Below are 19,051 nucleotides of genomic sequence, written 5' to 3' on the forward strand. Positions count from 1 at the left end.
TCAATCGAACAAAAGTAATCTGGTCAAATAAATGAAAAAGAACACAGAAAAAACCTGTTTTAATCTACCTAGTGGTGTAATGATGCCTTTCTTATATTACTCATTACATCATAAATATTACCGTGAAATTCAGAAATAGCAGGGAGAAGAAATAGGAAACTTTGCTCGATCCTAATCTCACAAACTCTACAAATCCTGTTTACCATGTAGTTCCGGAAATAGTATCCACAACAAATTTAGAAATTCCGCATGTAAGATTTTTTTCTTTGAACATATAAATTTGCGAAAATCGATTTGGCCATCTTGAAGTAAGTTTGGTGCAGTTTTCAATCACCATTTCAAATTCTTTCGAAACCAAATTCTTTCGGATGACCGGAATAGCCGAAGTTGATTCGTTTGCCAGCAACCAATATGACCTCCAAATTGGCACAGTTTTGAACCAAGTTAAACCTAGACTTACTATCTCATGCTCTATTTCGATTACACCAATTAAACGAAATTTAACAAATGAAACGAACCTGCGTTTCTGTTACTTCTGCATATGTAAGTCAAGCTAAACAGTATGAATCAGCAGCATAAAGCATGTAGTAGAATTATTATTATTATTAATATTATTTCTATTATAATTATTATTATTATTATTATTAGTATTATTATTATTATTAGTATTATTATTATTATTATTATTATTATTATTATTATTATTATTATTATTATTATTATTATTATTATTATTATTTTTATTATTATTATTATTATTATTATTATTATTATTATTGACTACATCACCGGCACGGTATTACTGCACTACCGGCTGTAAAAATTTTTTTTTCAAATAAACTTCAATTCATTGACATTCTTTTTTTTATATCATTTATTTAACCCCCCGGCTTTGCATTATTTCATTCTTTCAGTCGCACTTATGAGATAGCAAAAAAATTTTATCATCCGCAGCACCGTCTTGTATCAATATTACACACTAGTAGTAGACATCCGTAACCGTTTCGTTTTCTTTACAGCGTGTACGAAATAGAATAAAGCACGCATAGTTCGTTTTGTGTTTTCTTCTTCCACGTTACACGGTATTGTATTGTCATTTTATATGCCAGTTTCATAGCTTCGATATTCATCGCCCTGTAACTGCGGAACCGGAAGTAGGATTCGGATGAAAATTAGCGTTGAGCTTTAATTCAATTCAAGATTTGTGAAGATCGGTTCAAGCATCGCAGAGAAACCGAAGTGAGTTCGACTTTTGGAGTTTTTCATCAACAACAGGAAAAGGGGGGACCAGTAGTGTCGAATTAAACTTTTATGCCCACAAACTAACAAGCTCTGCAAACTAGAAAAATTTATCAGGCAGTTTTATAGGGTTTGTACCTGTTTTTGACCATCGTTCGTGAGAAAATACTAATGAAATTCGTTATTTTACACTTATCACGCTTTAGTTCCGGAACCGGAAGTCGGATCCAGAAAAAATGTTTCACAAATTTTTAGGAAACTGTAATATCTTTCATTTGAATCTTAGCTTGCGAATATCAGTTGAGCTGTTTCAACGATAATTGAGTGCAAACTTTTTCTCAAATTTTCACATATTACCATGTAACTGCGTAACCGGAAGTTGGATTCAAATGAAATTCCATAGAAGGCTATGGGACCATAATACCTTTTATTTGAATCTTAGTTTGTGAAAATCGGTCAAGCCATCATTGAAAAAGTGAGTGCATATTTTGTCCATTTTTTTTTGGTACATATCATCCTATATCTTTGGAACCGGAAGTCCGATCGCTATGAAATTCAATAGCAGGCTATGGGACCATGAGACCTTTCATTTGAATTGTAGTTCGTGAAAATCGGATGTTACTGGATCCGACTTCCAGTTCCACCAACTTTTCTCGGAGATGGCTAAACCGATTCTCACAAACCTAGCATAAAACAAAAGGTTTTGTGTTTTAGTTAAAATGTACAAAATACCTGAATTTTGTTAAGATCTGACTTCCTGTTCCGTAATTATGGGGTAAAGTGAGAAAAATGATAATATGTGTACCTACTTTTCTTGGAAACGGCTAAACCGCTCAAATAAATTTCAATCGATAGGCCTTGTCAGTTTACCGTCTAACGTAACCATTTCGGCTGTACCAGCCCCTGGCTTCCGGTTTCGGAAGCACCAGAAATAGTGGTGGCTGGACCAATTTGTACGAACTAAGGTTCAAATGAAAGGTCTTATGATTCCATACATAACTCCTGAATTTCATCCGTATCTGACTTCCGGTGCCGAAATTATAAAGTGATGAGTGTCCAAAATTTCAAACCGTCTTATAAAGCGCACCGGTAGAAACATACGGAAGAAGAAAACACAACACCCCCTTTACGAACGAAGCACGCTGTGTGTGGTGTTTGATTCCGTGTACGTGGTAAAGAAAACGAAAACCAACACCGAAGCTCGATTTCGAAAACATTAGCACCGAGCACACATGAGTCCGAGCTTTCAACCGTTTTGAAGAAAATAGAATCACGGCATAGGTACGATTGTCTGTTACCGGTGTGAGTTTTGGTAAATACGGTACAGAGGTAAATACATGATAATGAAAGATAAAAATGTCTTACCTTCATATAGTTTACGACACAAAAAAGTACGAAATTTTCGAAACAGATTGTAAAACTATTCGAACTAGTAGTACTGGCTATTTAATGGCTCTAAAAATTTACTGCAACTACACTAAGAATCGGCTGCGAAGTCTGTTGAAACAGAAAGGCCAAATTCCACCAAAGGCAAGTAATGCCAAGACTTTGATTTTAATATGCAACTTGCATCGATTTATCGTGAAATGTTAATGAAAAAGGTACCATTGCACCAACGGGTGGATGAAAACTGTTTTTTAACGTGCGTTAGCTTAACGTTTCTGAACGAGAGATGACCGGATTCCGATGGGTGCGGGTCGGGTTCAGGTTGTTAGTTGGGTTCGGGTCGGGTACGGGTGATGATTTTTTCATTTTGAAAAGGTACGGTCTAAACGATGAAAAAAATCATTTTTGATAATTTTTTCCAGAACTATCGTTCAACAAAATAAATTCCAATGTTTTGCATGATGAAAAGCATCATTTGGACAACATTTTGTAGTTTTTTCGTGGGAAAATATTGAGAAATAACGGGTGGCAACTAGAATTTTGGAATTTTTTCGAGGCCTGTATGCTCAACAAACGAGCTCAGAAAGAACTAAGAGTGTGTATGCGTTAGCTCTCTTTTTCCTCTTTCTGCTGTTATACAAGTATTTTCTGTTCTGTTCATGCTTGCTCAGTTTTGCTCAAAATGCCGTCGAAACAAGAAGTATTTCACGGGCGCATTGTACAGTTCTACGAACTGCACAGAAATTTCGGCAAATAGTATACGGTACAACATTTTGAAAGCAAAAATGTTGCGGCTTCGACAGTTTACAATATCCTAAGATGCCCAACAACTGCTCGTAAGGAAGGTAGTGGAAGACCAGCCAAAATTATGGACGCAAAAGGACTTCGTTCTCTTTCTCGTGCCTTCAACAACAAGGATTCACTGAGTCAAATGGATGCTGCAAAAAAGTTCAACTGTTCCCACCAGTACCTCTGCAAAACATTGAAAAGACTCGGAATAAAGTACCGAAAGAAGACACGAGCCCCGGGATATACTGACGCACAGATTTCAACGCTGAATTCCGCTGGTTGATTAAAAAAATTTCCGGAAAAAGTTTTATTTTGGACAACGAAAGTTACTTCCCTCTTTCGAAGACGCAGATTCCCGCAAACGATCGATACTATTCAACGGATAGTTCTACTGTACATCCGAACATAAAATATTAGTTTAAACATAAGTTTGAACAGAAAGTGATGCTGTACATTGTCATTTCCGAGAAAGGCATTTCTAAGCCATGGTTCAAGCCATCTGGGTTGGCAATCATTCAAGATTTGTACCAGAACGAATGTTTTTAGAAAGTTTTAATCACGTTTTTTCAAAAACATCATGCTGATGGACAATACGTGTTTTGGCCGGATAAAGCATCATCGCATTGCGCCAAAAAACACAATCGTTCCTGAATACCCATTCGATCCCATTTGTACCCAAAAACCACAACCCGATAAATCTACCTCAGTGTCGCCTAATCGAAGAGTTCTTCGGGGTTTTGAGCTCCTTGGTGTACAAAAATAACTGGAGAGCCACGAATTGCTAACAGTTGATTGGTAGAATCAAGAGATGCATTCGCAAAGTTGACATGAAGGCCGTACAACGCTCCTGTTCCGACATCAAACGGAAGCTTCGCCGAACATCCGTTTTCAAATGTGCACTATTTTTTTTCAACAATGAACAATGTATCTTTAATTTCAATAAATCAGATCTTCTCCAAGTATGTTTGTCTTTTTTGACAGCTTGAGAAAGAAATTCCAAAATTTTAGTTGCCACCCGTTAGGTCGGTGAAGAGGTATTTTTGTGGACGCTTCCTAAAAATCATGATTTACGGTGTCCACTAATTAGAAGTGAACAAATGAACGCAGCATAGTTAGAGTAGAAGTTTTTCTAGACCCCAACGGTTCTGTTTGATTTTTTTAAATTTTTGGTGGTTGTTCAAAGTGAAAACTACTTTTTTTCACTAAAAATCCGCCATTTTGTAGCTGTAAGACCTCCCCAAAGTAACAAACAACAAAAAGGGAAACGTTGGAGTCTGGTTTTTTATATATAGAAAGTGTGCGTAAAATTTACAAAAAATTGGTGCAGTAGTTTTTGATGACGATGGACACGGACTTTCAAAACCTGCTTACGAGAAAAACGCGCCTAAAATTTTTTGTCCATAGAATCAATGGAAACAATTTGTTACTCAAGGGAGCCCATAGGGTCTAACATTTTCAAAAAATCATATTTTTTTATAATTTATTACAATGAAACATTTCAAGAATATTTTGTTGAGTTTTGAAGTCAATCGAAGTAGAAATCTTGAGTCTGTGAGCCATGCTCTTGCTTCTTCGCAGAATGAGATAGCCATAGATAAAGGACTATAACTTCCAGAGTTTCGTTCCAATAGGCATGAAAATTTCACAGAATATTCTTGAAATGTTTTACTATAGGAAAATATTTAATGATTTTCCGAAAGTGTTAGACCCTACCCGCCCCTTAACATGATCATTCTAGGAATAAAATACCTAGACCTATTGTACCAATAGTCATCTCATTAGTGAAATTGTATACAACACTCTTACCAGCCGCTACCTAATTTTGGGTCAAAACCTACCCAAAATCAACTAAAGTGCATCTCCCCAATTTTGGGTAACGAGTAATGACCTCAAAATTTAGGTAACTGTAAGTTTAGTATAAATGTTATGCCATAACAAATCACGCTACCCATTTTTACCCATCAACTCAAAGTTTGAGTAGATAACGACCTAATTTTGGGTAGCTTATAGAAGAGTTCGACAATGAGTGATTTCTCCTCAAAAAATAGGTAGAAATGATTTTCAGTGAATATCTTTGCTTCGGTTCCAAGAAGTGCAATATTGCTGTTATACCAACGCGGAAAATTGAAGCGAATGCGCCTAATTTCATCTTACCCATCAAAACTAACCTATCGCACAAAGACAGCAGATCTTACTCTAACTAATGGTTTTCGTATATGAGATGACTACTGAAGCTGAGTTGAATGGGGGTACCGTTACCCTAGTTGTATCTGTTTTAATCAACTAGAATTATAAAACTTGTGTAAGAAATTCTGCAAATCATTTTTCCGTTCCAGACATGCATGAAATGTCGCACATACTGTAAACAATTTATTGAAACTTAAACTAAATTATTTCCAGAAATAATATGACAACAATGTATGACAAACTTAACGAAAACCTATCACATAGCGGCGCATTTCCTGCTGAACCTGCTGCACGGAATGGTATCGAACCGATAGATACTCACTTGTTGCATCTTATCGAAATCTAAACAGGGCCTGTGGGGCCTCTGCAGCCTCTGCTGTTGATGTCGTGGCTGCCTCCGACGGGGGGACACCGCACAGTGAAACACCTTTGCGGGGGGACTAACCGACCGGCTAATTTCCATATTGGTTACTACGGTGCCCATTGAACTGGCCGCTTCTTGACCTACGAATGATATCCCTACTGCTCCCGTTGCGGTGGCAGTGGAAGTATTAGTTGTACTTAACAGTGTTCGATTGTTACTATTCTGCTGTTGATGATGTGGTTGCTGCTGCTGTTGTTGTTGTTGTGACTGATGATGATGATGATGTTGTTGTTGTTGTTGTTGTTGATGATGATGTTGATGATGTGGTTGTGGGTGATTATGATGGTTGATGTTAGTGCTATAGTTGACTGACGAAGGGCTATCACAAGTGGGCAAACCGCCGACGCCTCCGTAAATAGATGTTGACCCCCCAACACCACCACCACCACCAGCTCCACAACCTCCCAGAGACGAGAGTGAAGACGTCGTTGACGAGATCGATGAAGAGGATGATATTCTAATGTGTTCCAGACCGCGCCCACTTTCCGTGAGGATGAGCGGAGTGGTAGACCGCTGAAGTATATGGCCACGGTGCGGTTTTAAAGCTTCTAGAGGTGGTGATGTGCGAAAATTCACCGGAGCCGACATAAGTGTTTGCTGGTGGTGATGATGGTGATGCTGTTGATTCTGATGCTCTAATAAATGGCGAACCTGATATGAAACGAAAAGAATCGTAAACAATCACGACTAAACATTGTACAATTTGATTGAGCTCACCTCGTCGTCCGAGCTGTGCGCTAGTGAGCGTTTGCGCTTCTCGAGTAGATTGTTTGAACTACAACGCTTGGACGCTGCCAACTGGGTCGGGGTGATGGCTAAGGGCCGCAGCAAACCAACTGTCGGAGACGTTGCCGAGTAGATTTCATCAGTGCAATCATCGATGTCGTCGTTAACGTTGGCCTCCGATAACCGTTGCCGACTGGCGATCATCAAAATACCACCAAAATCATTAACACTTTCACTGCTGCCAACGCCAGCACAATCGATTCCACCTTCATCACCATCACCGCCCGCATTGCCATCGGTTTCAGCACCCACCTCCAGGACTCCACCGTTGATTACTTCCAGTTCCTCTTCGGAACTGTTCTGATCGTACAGCAGGTGATGTGAGGCTGGTCCCAGGAACACCGGTGACTCCGATGAACAGGCAGTGTCCGTTGGGGACGCCGTGTCATGACGGGAGCTTAAACCTGCAAAACGAATCACAAAGAAAGAAACAAATAATTACCAAACCATAAATAAATCTTATCGGGTCAGCAAGCAATGGACGTACGAGAATCCGAATCGGCCGAAATTGATAGAGCAAGAAATGAGAGAGAGACGCCGTTTTGCAGCAAACAGTCACACATCTTTCTATTTTATGGCAACTTGTATTTATTTTTTATTTTGAATTTCGCGTCCGTGTTTGCATAGCTGATGCAATTCACGTAAACAACGACTGCTTCCCGACGAGTGAAGCGCTGACCGGTCGAAATGATTTAGACCTACTGTCGCCCGGAGGAACATATGTTTCACCTTTTATAGCTACTGGACGTTTGGGCGTGGTGGTGAACGAAACAAGCTTATAGCAAAATGCCGGCTTCACATGTGTTCCCGTTTATACATGGAACCGCGTTTGTTGGCTAGTGTTTGACATCGTAATACTATTCCCGGAGCTTAGACGGTATTCGATTATTTACCGTCCGGCGAAGCCAGTGGTGTTCGTTTCGAAACGTGACTAGCGGATGGTTAAGTGTTCGATCCAGATGTGTGCCTAGCAGGGGATCCAAATTTGTATACTATAAATGGGTAACCCAATCAGTGCGGCTACGATAGATACCGTATCGTCATTAGCATCTTGTAAAAACTTGTGCATCGACACAATTTGAAAGAGTTTATGTCATTTTTTCACCCTTAAGTTCGAAGCTACAAAACGATATGAAAAGTTGCGTTTATAATACTGGAACGTCAATACGCCTTACTGTAGTATAAAGCACCTTTTCAAAATTTATAATTCTTACTTCATGAATTCAGAAATATTATCAAAACGCGGAGCACCAAGCCACCAAAAAAAGTTAGAACGGTAATTTTGAGCTATCATAGCTCAGTTGTTACTTGACCAATTTCGATAAATTTTACACTCTCGAATTTTGTGAAGTTTGCAGATTATTTTAAGTATGTCATTATTGACGATCGCTCAGGAAAAACTAATGAAAATCTGATTTTTCCTGTTCCAAGTTTTTTTTTTCAAGCTCGATATATGCCCTATCTGCATTCATGCGGCACCTGCATCGCGAATAGGATATTAAGAACTTCAACTTTACCGAGTCATAACTTTGTTGTTAGTCAACTGATTTTCGGAATTTGTTCACCAGTGGAAAGATACTACTTCCAGAAATAAAATGCACTGAAAAAAAAACGAAAAACAGGATTGTCTACCCAAAGTTATAATGAAAACTTTAGACATATGGCCTCAGAAAAGGTGAGACTTTTAACCATGATCGTAAATATCTCGAAATTCAAAGCGATGACCTATATATTTTTACACATCATTCGATTGCTAGTGATACCAGCTACAATTTTCGCTCAACTACCATTCTTGCACTATCAAAAGAAAACCTTAAAAAATCGATGAATTTATAAATATATATGAATTTTTCATTTTTTTTCACATGTTTGTATATAACTTTGGATAGACCCTATTTTCGTTTTTTTTCAGTGCATTTTATTTCTGGAAGTAATACCTTTCCAATGGTGAACAAATTTCGGTTGACTAACAACAAAGTGATGACTCGGTGAAGTAAAAAGTGTTCAATATTTTTTAAGCGACGTTTATGCCGAAGGAAAGAAAATTGGAAAGCAGATAGGGCATATTGGGCGCGTAAAAAAAACCTGGAACGGAAAAATCAAATTTTCATTGGTTTTCCTTGACCAATCGTCTGCTACAAAGTTTTTAAATCAATCTACGAACTTCACAAAATTCGAGGGTGTAAAATTTTTTGAGATTCGTTCAAAAACAGCTGAGCTATGACAGCTCGAAGTAACCGTTCCAACTTTTTTTGAGGCTTGGTATTTGGAGTGTTAACATAGTTCTTTTTATATCGATTTATGGAGAGATGTTATATTCGTTGTTTTCGTTAGTTCCGCTGTTTCATGCCAGCAAATAATGATGTAAATATTTAAAGAAATCTTTTGCACGCAGTTTGCATCAATACTATGTCAAATATCACCGTGTGCAGTTCTGTTACTAATATATTTTACTGCTTCACTGAAAACAGCAAAGCCAGATTGTGCAAGTCAGATATCTGCGAGCAGACTAAATATTTAGCTAATCAAACGCATCGAACAAGTGACAGTTATTTTAAACGAAATTCAGCCACAGAGCACAATGCTCTCTGCGTTGTTTCACATCGACAATTCGGTCTTTTTTTAACCGAAACCATCCTAAAGAACGTTTTACCACCTTTCGATTTGAAATGCTGAACAATTTAAAGAGGTTTTTCAAATCAGGTTTGAAAAGTAATCTACAAAAACTTCTAACAGATCGGCTGAAAAGTTCGTATCGTTTCTATGAGAGGGCGCCATTAGAATTAAATCCATACCATTTTCAGTTAGTACCAACCTTCAAAAGATACGTGTATAAATTTGACAGCTGTCTGTTTATTAGTTTGTGAGATATTGCATTTTGAGTGAAGCTACTTTTGTTAATGTGAAAAAAAATGAAAAAAAAAGGAATTCCGTGTGTTGATGAAACACTACTTTTTGATGAAAAAAAGTGCCGCCGATACCAAAAAATGGCTTGATGAGTGTTATCCAGACTCTGCACCGGGCGAAGCAACAATTCGTAAGTGGTTTGCAGTCGTACTGGTCATATGAGCACCGAAGACGATGAACGCAGTGGACGTCCAAAAGAGGCTGTTACCGATGAAAACGTGAAAAAAATCCACAAAATGATTTTCAATGACCGTAAAGTGAAGTTGATCGAGATAGCTGATACCCTAAAGATATCAAAGGAACGTGTCGGACATATAATTCACGAATATTTGGATATGAGAAAGCTTTGTGCAAAATGGGTGCCGCGTGAGCTCACAATCGATCAAAAACAACAACGAATTGATGATTCTGAGCAGTGTTTGGAGCTGTTATATCGAAATAAAATCGATTTTTTTCGTCGATATATAACAATGGACGAAACATGGCTCCATCATTTCACTCCGGAGTCCAATCGACAGTCAGCTGAGTGGACTGCACGCGATGAACCGAACCCAAAGCGTGGAACGACTCAACAATCGGCCGGTAAGGTTATGGCGTCTGTATTTTGAGATTCGCATGGTATAATTTTCATCGACTACCTTGAAAAGGGAAAAACCATCAACAGTGACTATTATATAGCGTTATTAGAGCGTTTGAAGGACGAAATTTCAAAAAACGGCCTCATTTGAAGAAGAAAAAAGTTTTGTTTCATCAAGACAATGCACCGTGTCACAAGTCGATGAAAACCATGCTGAAATTGAACGACTTGGGCTCCCTCATCCACCGTATTCTCCAGATTTGGCCCCCAGTGACTTTTTCCTGTTCTCAGACCTCAAGAGAATGCTCGCTGGTAAAAAATTTAGAAGCAATGAAGAGGTAATCGCTGAAACTGAGGCCTATTTTGAGGCAAAAAACAAATTGTACTACAAAAATGGTATCGAACAGTTGGAAGATCGCTATAATCGCTGTATCGCCTCTGATGGCAATTATGTTGAATAATAAAAACGAATTTTGGCAAAAAAAATGTGTGTTTCTATTAAACGATACGAACTTTTCAGCTGAACTGTTAAGGATGTTTATCAAATCTACGCGGTCGTTTATTCCAAAGTATATCAAACGTGATTTTTAAGCTTTATTCCGGAATTTTCCAAAATCTAAATAAAGAATACTAAGGGGTTTACTGCATTACAAATATCACTAATCGTCACATAATACAACACTTGACTAGATCAATGCTGTCACTTTTCCTATTAGTGGGTACTTCGAATGTATTCAATAGCGTTATGAGTAATATGTGAATGCGATAAGAAAGTGAATGTCAAAAATGAAAACACAAGTTAAGATAAGATTAGATACGCTATCAAGAACTGATCTTAACAGCTTATGAAACATATTCAAAATTCTTCTTCGTAATACATTTTTATTTTAGCTATCGTGATTTGAATTCGTTGCGATGAGATTCAATCTCAAAGTGGAAGGATTCTTAGAGCCAGTTTTGAACCATGTTTTATAATATCATAAAACTTGTTGCGAATAGAAGCGTTGCGATACGAAACTTTACATTCCAACAGAAAAAAACACATGACTGTCCGAGTCAGACATGCCATTTATACAGATTTATCTGTATTATACAGATTTTTAAATACGCATACAGATTTAATACAGAGTACAGGTATTATACAGATTTTCTAAATTTTATACAGATCTATACAGATTTCACAAAAAGTAAGAAGGAAAAAATTAAACTATTTCGCCTGAGCTATCTATTAGTTTCTATTTCTTCGCGTTTCGTCTTCGGCTTGTCAGTGCTTAAAGCAGTTCAAACTGAACTGCCATCTCGCGCCTAGCAGATCAATCTATACCGCTAAGCATACGTAAAGTTGGCACTATTTATGGAATCCTCAAATGATATTGTACAAGTGTCATATTATTTCTGACGTCTCAGGCGTGACGGCTTAATACTGGCCGTCGCAAAATGTGAACATTTAGGGGTTTTGTTGGTTTGTGCAAAAAGCACATATTTTGTTTCTATTTTTTCGCGTCACAGTTTCTGCACAAACCAACAAAAACTCCTAAATGTATATATTAGTATTTGACTGCAGTGACCAGATAAAAGTTTATCAATCAACGGACTACATATATAACTTAAAATCAATTTGAACTGATATTAAAGGATGTCATGGCATCATGAAACTTTGTCAGACTGAGAGTTGTATGACCTGAACGTATGAAGTCAACATTTTCAAACTATTAAATTTCGTCGATGAATTGTAAGCGCGACAATGACTTACGAAGATATGAAGATTGAATGCTCCTTAAATCTGTTATTCTTTAATCATAATCTATTGGAATAACATCTTCTAACATTATTTTATTGTAGAAAATTCATTTTATTAGTGAATACAGATAAATACAGACTTTTCCGCAAAGTAATACAGATTTTCTATGAAAATATCTGACATCTCTGGTCAGAGTAAACATTGTGCTCGATGTGTCAAGTTTTGAATCGCATCCACTCGGACTTTGCCATACGCTTGCGGCCAGAGTGAGCGCGATTGATGACATGTTTGCTTTGACCAAATGTAAGTAACTCGTACGCATGTGATATCGCTTTGCCAACCAAGTTCACTTTAGCTGCAGCCTAGAGTTGCCGACATAATGCGAGCTCCATAAAAAATTGAATAAAATTGTACATCCCTGATTTTCTATAAATTTTTCGGTGGAGCGGTTGCTTCAAAAATCAAATAAAATGAATATCAATAGAAACACCCTTGCACTGTCAATATGAGAGTTGAAGAGTTGAAAGTTGTCTCCAGTCCACATTCAAATAAGGTATAACAAAATGAGTTCCCTTTGGAGACGAGTCTGTATCGCACCCACGGGCTCAGAAATAGATAACGGAAGTCATCGTCACAGATCTCCGGAACGACAGAAACAAAGTACAATACAGCGTGTGAACAATAAGACAATTTCGGAATGAGTGAACCTAACGAACAAAAGTTTCCGCCGCCAATACAAAACAAAACCGTCGTTTTGTTTCATGACGGTACAAGAAAGTGAAACCTTGAAAAATGATAAATGCACCTCGATTTAGAATAGGTGCAATTGCTACAACTGAATAAAACGAATAGTGTCATATACGTTCTATTTTATTATGCGTGCAAACCGATTAAACTTGTTAAGAAGTAAGACACTTTGCAAGCGTATGAGTAATGTCAACAATGTGTGCGTAAAAACAAATTCCTGCATTTTTTTGTCCTGATTTTAATCAATAAATCTTCCACATGGTTGAAAAATACACGAATCGTTCTCATTCTGCTTAGAATTGCAATTCAAGAAAAGCGAAAATCTTAGTCTAAAACTCTTCCGTTTTTTTCTGAAAACTGCTCGAGAAAAATTATTTCAGTTTCAGTTTACTTCCACTAACACATTTGATTAGTAATTAGCGCATTCTCCTATGTGGATTTTCTATTGCAGAAATTATTGCGAAATAAAGATTTACGTACCTTCTATTAGTAATCCCGCAAAATGGGAACTTTTAATTTAACACGCGAAAGGCTAGAAATGGAAGGTTGTCCTATATTTATTTTCCCGGAAAAGTGCTTTTTTCACAGAAAATATTTAGTTTTTTTTTTTGTGTAGCGCGATCTAATACAAATGCATTGAAGGAGTGTGGCTAACTTTTTTATTAGGGAATTTAAATCTACATTCATAAAATGTAAGCCATGTTCCATCAAACATTGGTGAAAAATTCAACAAAACTGATATTTCATCCAAAAAGTCAGGATTAACATTCGTTTGAAAATAAACTATTGCTATTATTGTTTTAAACTACAGGGTACATATAGGATGATACTACAGTCGTGCATGTTCATGATAAGGTAACAGAGATATTTTGGCCCAATTTAGGGTTGATTTTATTATATCTTTGAAAACCCCTTCCGCAATAGGTAATTTAATGTGATTAACTTCAAATTGATGCAACATGGGTTATCAAATCGATTGAATCCATAAAGTTGTTTAGGTGGGCCTAAATATATGAAGTGACTAAAATACCTCTGTTACCCTACACTGAAATGAAAATCTTACTTATATTCATCAGATTTGTCATATGAATCGTATGCAGAATATAATTTATAGAGGTTATATGAAAACTTATTATCTTTATTTAAAGTGTACGTTACATCTAAATAGACGTTACCATAATGAAAGTTATAAGAATATTCCATATGTATATTGAAATCCGATGAAACCTAACTCGTTACATAATTTGTATTCACTGGATGTGTCTTATGAATCGTACGCAGATGGTATTTCACAAAAGACATATGACAACTTATAACCTTTAATGGAACTCTACATAAAATCTAAATGATGTTCAATAAATTTCATATCTTCATAATCTTTATGATATTGATAAACATACCATGTACAAGTTATGCGAAAAATCAATAAAACTTAAGCCAATATAATTTTAATATTCATTACATTTTGCTATTAATCGCATGCTGATTATGTTTAATAAAAGTCATGTGAAAACTTATAATTTTCATTGGAAGCGTACATCAAATCTGCAACAAGGAAGCAAACGAGATAGCTGAAGAATATAACAAGAAATAATATTTTTACTTAGACATATAATGGAGTGTGTATTTACAAAAGAATAGTTGTGAATCGTACTGCTTGAAGCTGCAGAAAGAGTTGCGTCCTCGATATTCATCGACTGCTCCAGACAGTTTTTTAGGAAGTTCTGTTGTTTGAAATCGCTGAAAAGACAGCTCATTTAGTATGAGGATTTAAATTTTTCATTTTTAGTTTCTGGATCCCACGTCTCTTTCGCAAATATCAGGAGGTGCTCCCTTACGGAACTGATGACTAGTATAGGTTTAATCCTCGAAAACAGGAGTAGTTTTCGATTACCAGCTTTTCGGAGTGCATCTTATTCGTCTGGTGACAGTAAATATCCGATGAAATTAGCCAGTGTCAAAGAAGTAAGTGTAGTTGAAATATTAAAATAATATTTTATTATGAAACTCTTTATATACGAAAAATATAACAATAAGTTTTTATTGTTGTTTTTGATTCCCTTAAGCACCATAATCCCAGTATTTTTTTTTAATTTGAATCTTATATGTATCACTTATTCAATCAAATAGCAATCATTTGATCTATAGACAACTGCTATATGGAATTAGGATGACCTCCATTAAAAGTTATATATAAATTTTATAAAACTAGTCATATGGTATAGATAAACTTATCTATATTCATTCGAAATGAATATAATTTGGGATCCATAAATTGTTTCAATGTATGTTGTGTGGAAATCTTTTTTTTTTTGCCCACCACACTCCCCCACACCAAACAGCTTCAATTTGTAGCCCCCTGGTAGTGGACACAACTAGTCTCAGCGGAAAAACAAGAAACAAATAGACACTGGCAATAATAATACTAGAAATACAAATTTAATTTTGATACAAAGTCCGCTTTGATTCTATTTATTCGTGGTTTGATGTGCAATTTATTAAAGTGGAGTACCAGTGGAAAGGATTTCCTTTTAAGGGATCCACAATTTAATTACTACGCTATGTTGGAATAATAATGTTTATAGGCGTGCCAATAAATTTGACTCAGACTGGAAATTTCATTCGTTATATGAAAATTTTGTAAAAATTACGTTACGAAGAGTTTTATGTTTCATAAGATTATCTTATATATTTGACATGATTTTGCAAATTTGTGCAAATTTCAATTTTACTATACGTTTACTACTACTCGACTTTTCTTTGCGATCTATCAAAACGTTTAACCAGGTGCCGGAACGATAACAAAATCCCCTGGCAAATCATTTAAATATTCCAACAATTTCAATCTAAACAATTCTCACATGAAGTTACATAAGTGCGAAAGACAAATTCATTTCCATGTCGTTTAAATAACACGTTTATTCTCCCTCGAATAAAACATGAATAAATTTGTAATTTCAACCCAAATCAACACAAAAATTTAGCGTGAAGTGAATGTAGCTCCCAAAATGAAATCGTGATGTGATTGCGGCACCAAAAATAATGTCGACCGCGGTGACATCTGCAAGTATTCGCTACGCTGCTCATTCAAAATTGTACACACAGTTCATATGTGAGCCTGCATATCTGTTTTCAAATCAGGCAACATATCCTTCTATTGAATTTTATCCGGATGGATCTTCCGGTTCCGGAGTAACGGGATGGAAAGTGCTATAATGCAAAAACTAGAAAAAATATTCTAAATTTGGTTCGAAACTGTTTCAATCTATGGATTCTACTAGTTGTTGGCCAAACAAACCGATTTCAGCTATTCCGGTTCCGAAAGCACCGGAAATAGTGCTCGAAAACTCAAAAAGCGGAACTATTCATTTTCTCTGAATCGATCTTCACAAACTTAGAGACTCAAATGAAGTTTGACTAATGTTCAAATCCGACATTCGGGTCCAGACAGACAGGGTGAAGTATGTTCAGTATTGCAAACCGTCATTTAAAGCGTCAATGCAAAAAAAAACTAAGTATTCCTCCAAATATGGCTCAGAATGGTTTGTAAATTGAAAATGTTGTGCTAGTTTATGCCTCAACAAACTTTTTTGTTCTTATTAAAGATTAAGATGAGTTATATGAGAAAGCTATCATTACACCACTAGATGGATTAAAACAGATATCTTTTTTACATAATTTGGTTGTAAAAAATGCGAATATCGAGACCACGAAGGAATATTTGCTCACATAAAATAAAAAGTCTTATGTGGCAAGTTTCGTGAAAACCAGTTATTTCGTTCGCGATAATTGTGTTAAAATTTGTGTATCTTTTCAATACTAACGAAGTGAGTGTGGTCACAAAAAGTTTTGATAACATCCACGTTGATAAAGCTTTACCTTTCTTACCAAAACTCCTCTCATTAAACATTCACACACTTCAGGACAGAGAATCGAAATTGACTTCCCAAAACACTCAAACTCAAATAAATCCAGTTGAAAGTGTTTTTTTTGTACTTAGCAGCACAGACAGCAGAATCAAAGTTTTCAGTGTATTATTCACCCAATCGCTCCTCATCCTATCGCAGCGCTAAGTGCAACATTGTAGCAATCCTTTCGTCGGAATATTTTTTCTCTTTGCTACTCCTGCAACAACTTTGTATGTTTGGCCTGTCCAAACAACATCAGCTTTGATTGTTGAACCATTCATTCGCTCTTTTACGACATCCATCCAGCCCGGCCGGGCCTACCCAACAACCAACCGATCGGTCTGCCGGGACGCGATACTTTGCCCAGTGCCCGATACGAAAACAGCATGCACTCGACATGCATATGGGAGGAAGATGGAAATTGATTCTCGTGTCGTTTGTTTCCCGATGTTCTGCACTCTCGCGGTCGCATTTCCATTACCGCTCTGCTATAGTTGGTGTTATGTTGCATATCAGCAACCTCACGACAATGTAGACCGTGTATATCGTAAACGCCTTTTCATTACAAAGTAGCAATCGCAAACAAATTATGTTATGCGGAAAGACCAGAATGGGCTAAAGTGGTCTGAGTGTCTGGCTGGTGGGGCGGGGGGAATTGTCTTGCTGTGTCGCAGCTGAGAACTGTTTTTGCATTTTTGCCATGACAATGAAACACTTTGTTATAAGTTGGGAGAAATTGTAACAGTTAGTAATTTGATACATATTGTACTCGCAATTTACTCTATTTAGTAAAGTTTGAACATAATATAATCAGAATTTTGCATGCTGAAAGCATCCAATCCAACTCTGATCAACATGTTTAGTGACAATGTAAGATCCATTTGGCATCATAAAACGTGACTTGACGACGAGAAACATTACTATGGGACAGGGATTTTTCCGGTTCAAGAGCTCCTCAACTGTGCGTGGACACACCCAGCATCAACAGTACAGTAAATCAAATAAGAACATCGATTTCGTACCGCTTCATCGATTAGTCGATCTACTATCCCAGCATTCATACACTTGTCGTCACAATTTGCAGCACAGAATAGTTATGGCTGTGTCATCAGTAACTTTCTAACGCTTTGAAGGGGTTAGCCTTGAACGAGTGCAGCAAACTCTCGCGAGCGTGCGGTTGTGTATGGATGGATGCATTGGTGTGTCGTTCATTTAACGGTTGTAAAAATAGCCACTAATTTATGCCGTCTCTCTCCCCTACTTCCTTCGTTTTGCCACTGGTACAGCAAAGTGCACGCAAATAGTTTAAATATTCCTAACACATATGTCAGTCGAGTGTGGATGAATCTTTCTAAAAAAAATGCCATCGTAAAAAAGCTACAGATAGCTGAAAACTCTTCATTCATCGTTAAGTTATTTCTGAATATGCATTATATCTTCTTTGCATATATTTGGCTAAGATCTGGTACGATGCTGAATCGAATTTTGTTTGCTATTTTTGGAAGATTTGACTCAAAGACTAACTCACTGCTTCCTATTTTAGACTTCTACAATTCAATGTAACATTTTCAAGATAATTTTAATCGTACGTCATGTAGCAGACGTTGGACCTGACGCTGCTCAAAAGCTTCTATTTATTTTATTTTGACAACGGTTTTAGATACTATTTTTCAGTCTCAATTCACAGTTGTAAAAAAGTTTTTTGCCTTAACAAGTTTCAACAAAAAAGATTCTACCAAACCCCTTTAAATGACTTTGTTAAAGAACTGTATGGTGGATTTTAAAGAATTCCACACTCACAAATTTTTGGCTCAAACATTTGAGTAGTTCCAATGAATGTCAACAATCATGATCAATCATGTTTTCACAGTTCGCTTTCACATCTCATCCAAGTCAGTCGATAAAACAAAACCGCTTACGTTCGGGACAGAAGAAACCAAGTACAGTATTGTGTAGTGAACAATAGAACGATCTCGGAATGAGTGAACCAAACGAACAAAAGCTACCGCCGGCACGAAAAAATACAACTGTTTTTGACTTCAGGCAGTGCAAAATTCGACCTTCGATACGAGAACTTGAAGGTTTGCTTAAGGAGCAAATGCATCTTGACATTAAACGTGTTCATTTACTTCAATGCAATGAGACAAATAATGTTATTTACATCCAGTTTTATAAAGAGTTGGATGCAATTCAATTCGCAAAAGACAATAACAATGTGCACTATGTGGAGCACGAGAACATTAAGTACAACATTCCAGTATATATGGAAGATAGAGCTATAGAAGTGCGTGTACATGATATTCCCTAAAGCGTCACCAAGACGTCAAGATTCTCTCTATCGAAAAAGAAAAGTGGAAGAA

General features: G+C 36.7%; 1 protein-coding gene across 3 annotated transcripts in view; it reads right to left on the reverse strand.

Moving 5' to 3' along the window:
• Nucleotides 1–19,051, reverse strand: part of LOC131430742 (MOB kinase activator-like 2) — a 111,151-nt gene that overhangs the window by 2,980 nt on the left and 89,120 nt on the right. For 2 of the 3 annotated variants that reach the window (XM_058595935.1, XM_058595936.1), the window contains exons 3-4: nt 6,743–7,215; nt 5,924–6,676 (exon numbers count right to left, since the gene is read on the reverse strand). In XM_058595935.1, the coding sequence (XP_058451918.1) occupies nt 5,924–6,676; nt 6,743–7,215 (1,226 nt within the window). Of the gene's footprint in view, nt 1–5,923; nt 6,677–6,742; nt 7,216–7,298; nt 7,522–19,051 lie in introns of those variants that run through there. The other variant, XM_058595937.1, reaches the window with a different exon arrangement.

The sequence above is a fragment of the Malaya genurostris genome, chromosome 2, assembly GCF_030247185.1.
Source record: "Malaya genurostris strain Urasoe2022 chromosome 2, Malgen_1.1, whole genome shotgun sequence".
Taxonomy (NCBI): domain Eukaryota; kingdom Metazoa; phylum Arthropoda; class Insecta; order Diptera; family Culicidae; genus Malaya; species Malaya genurostris.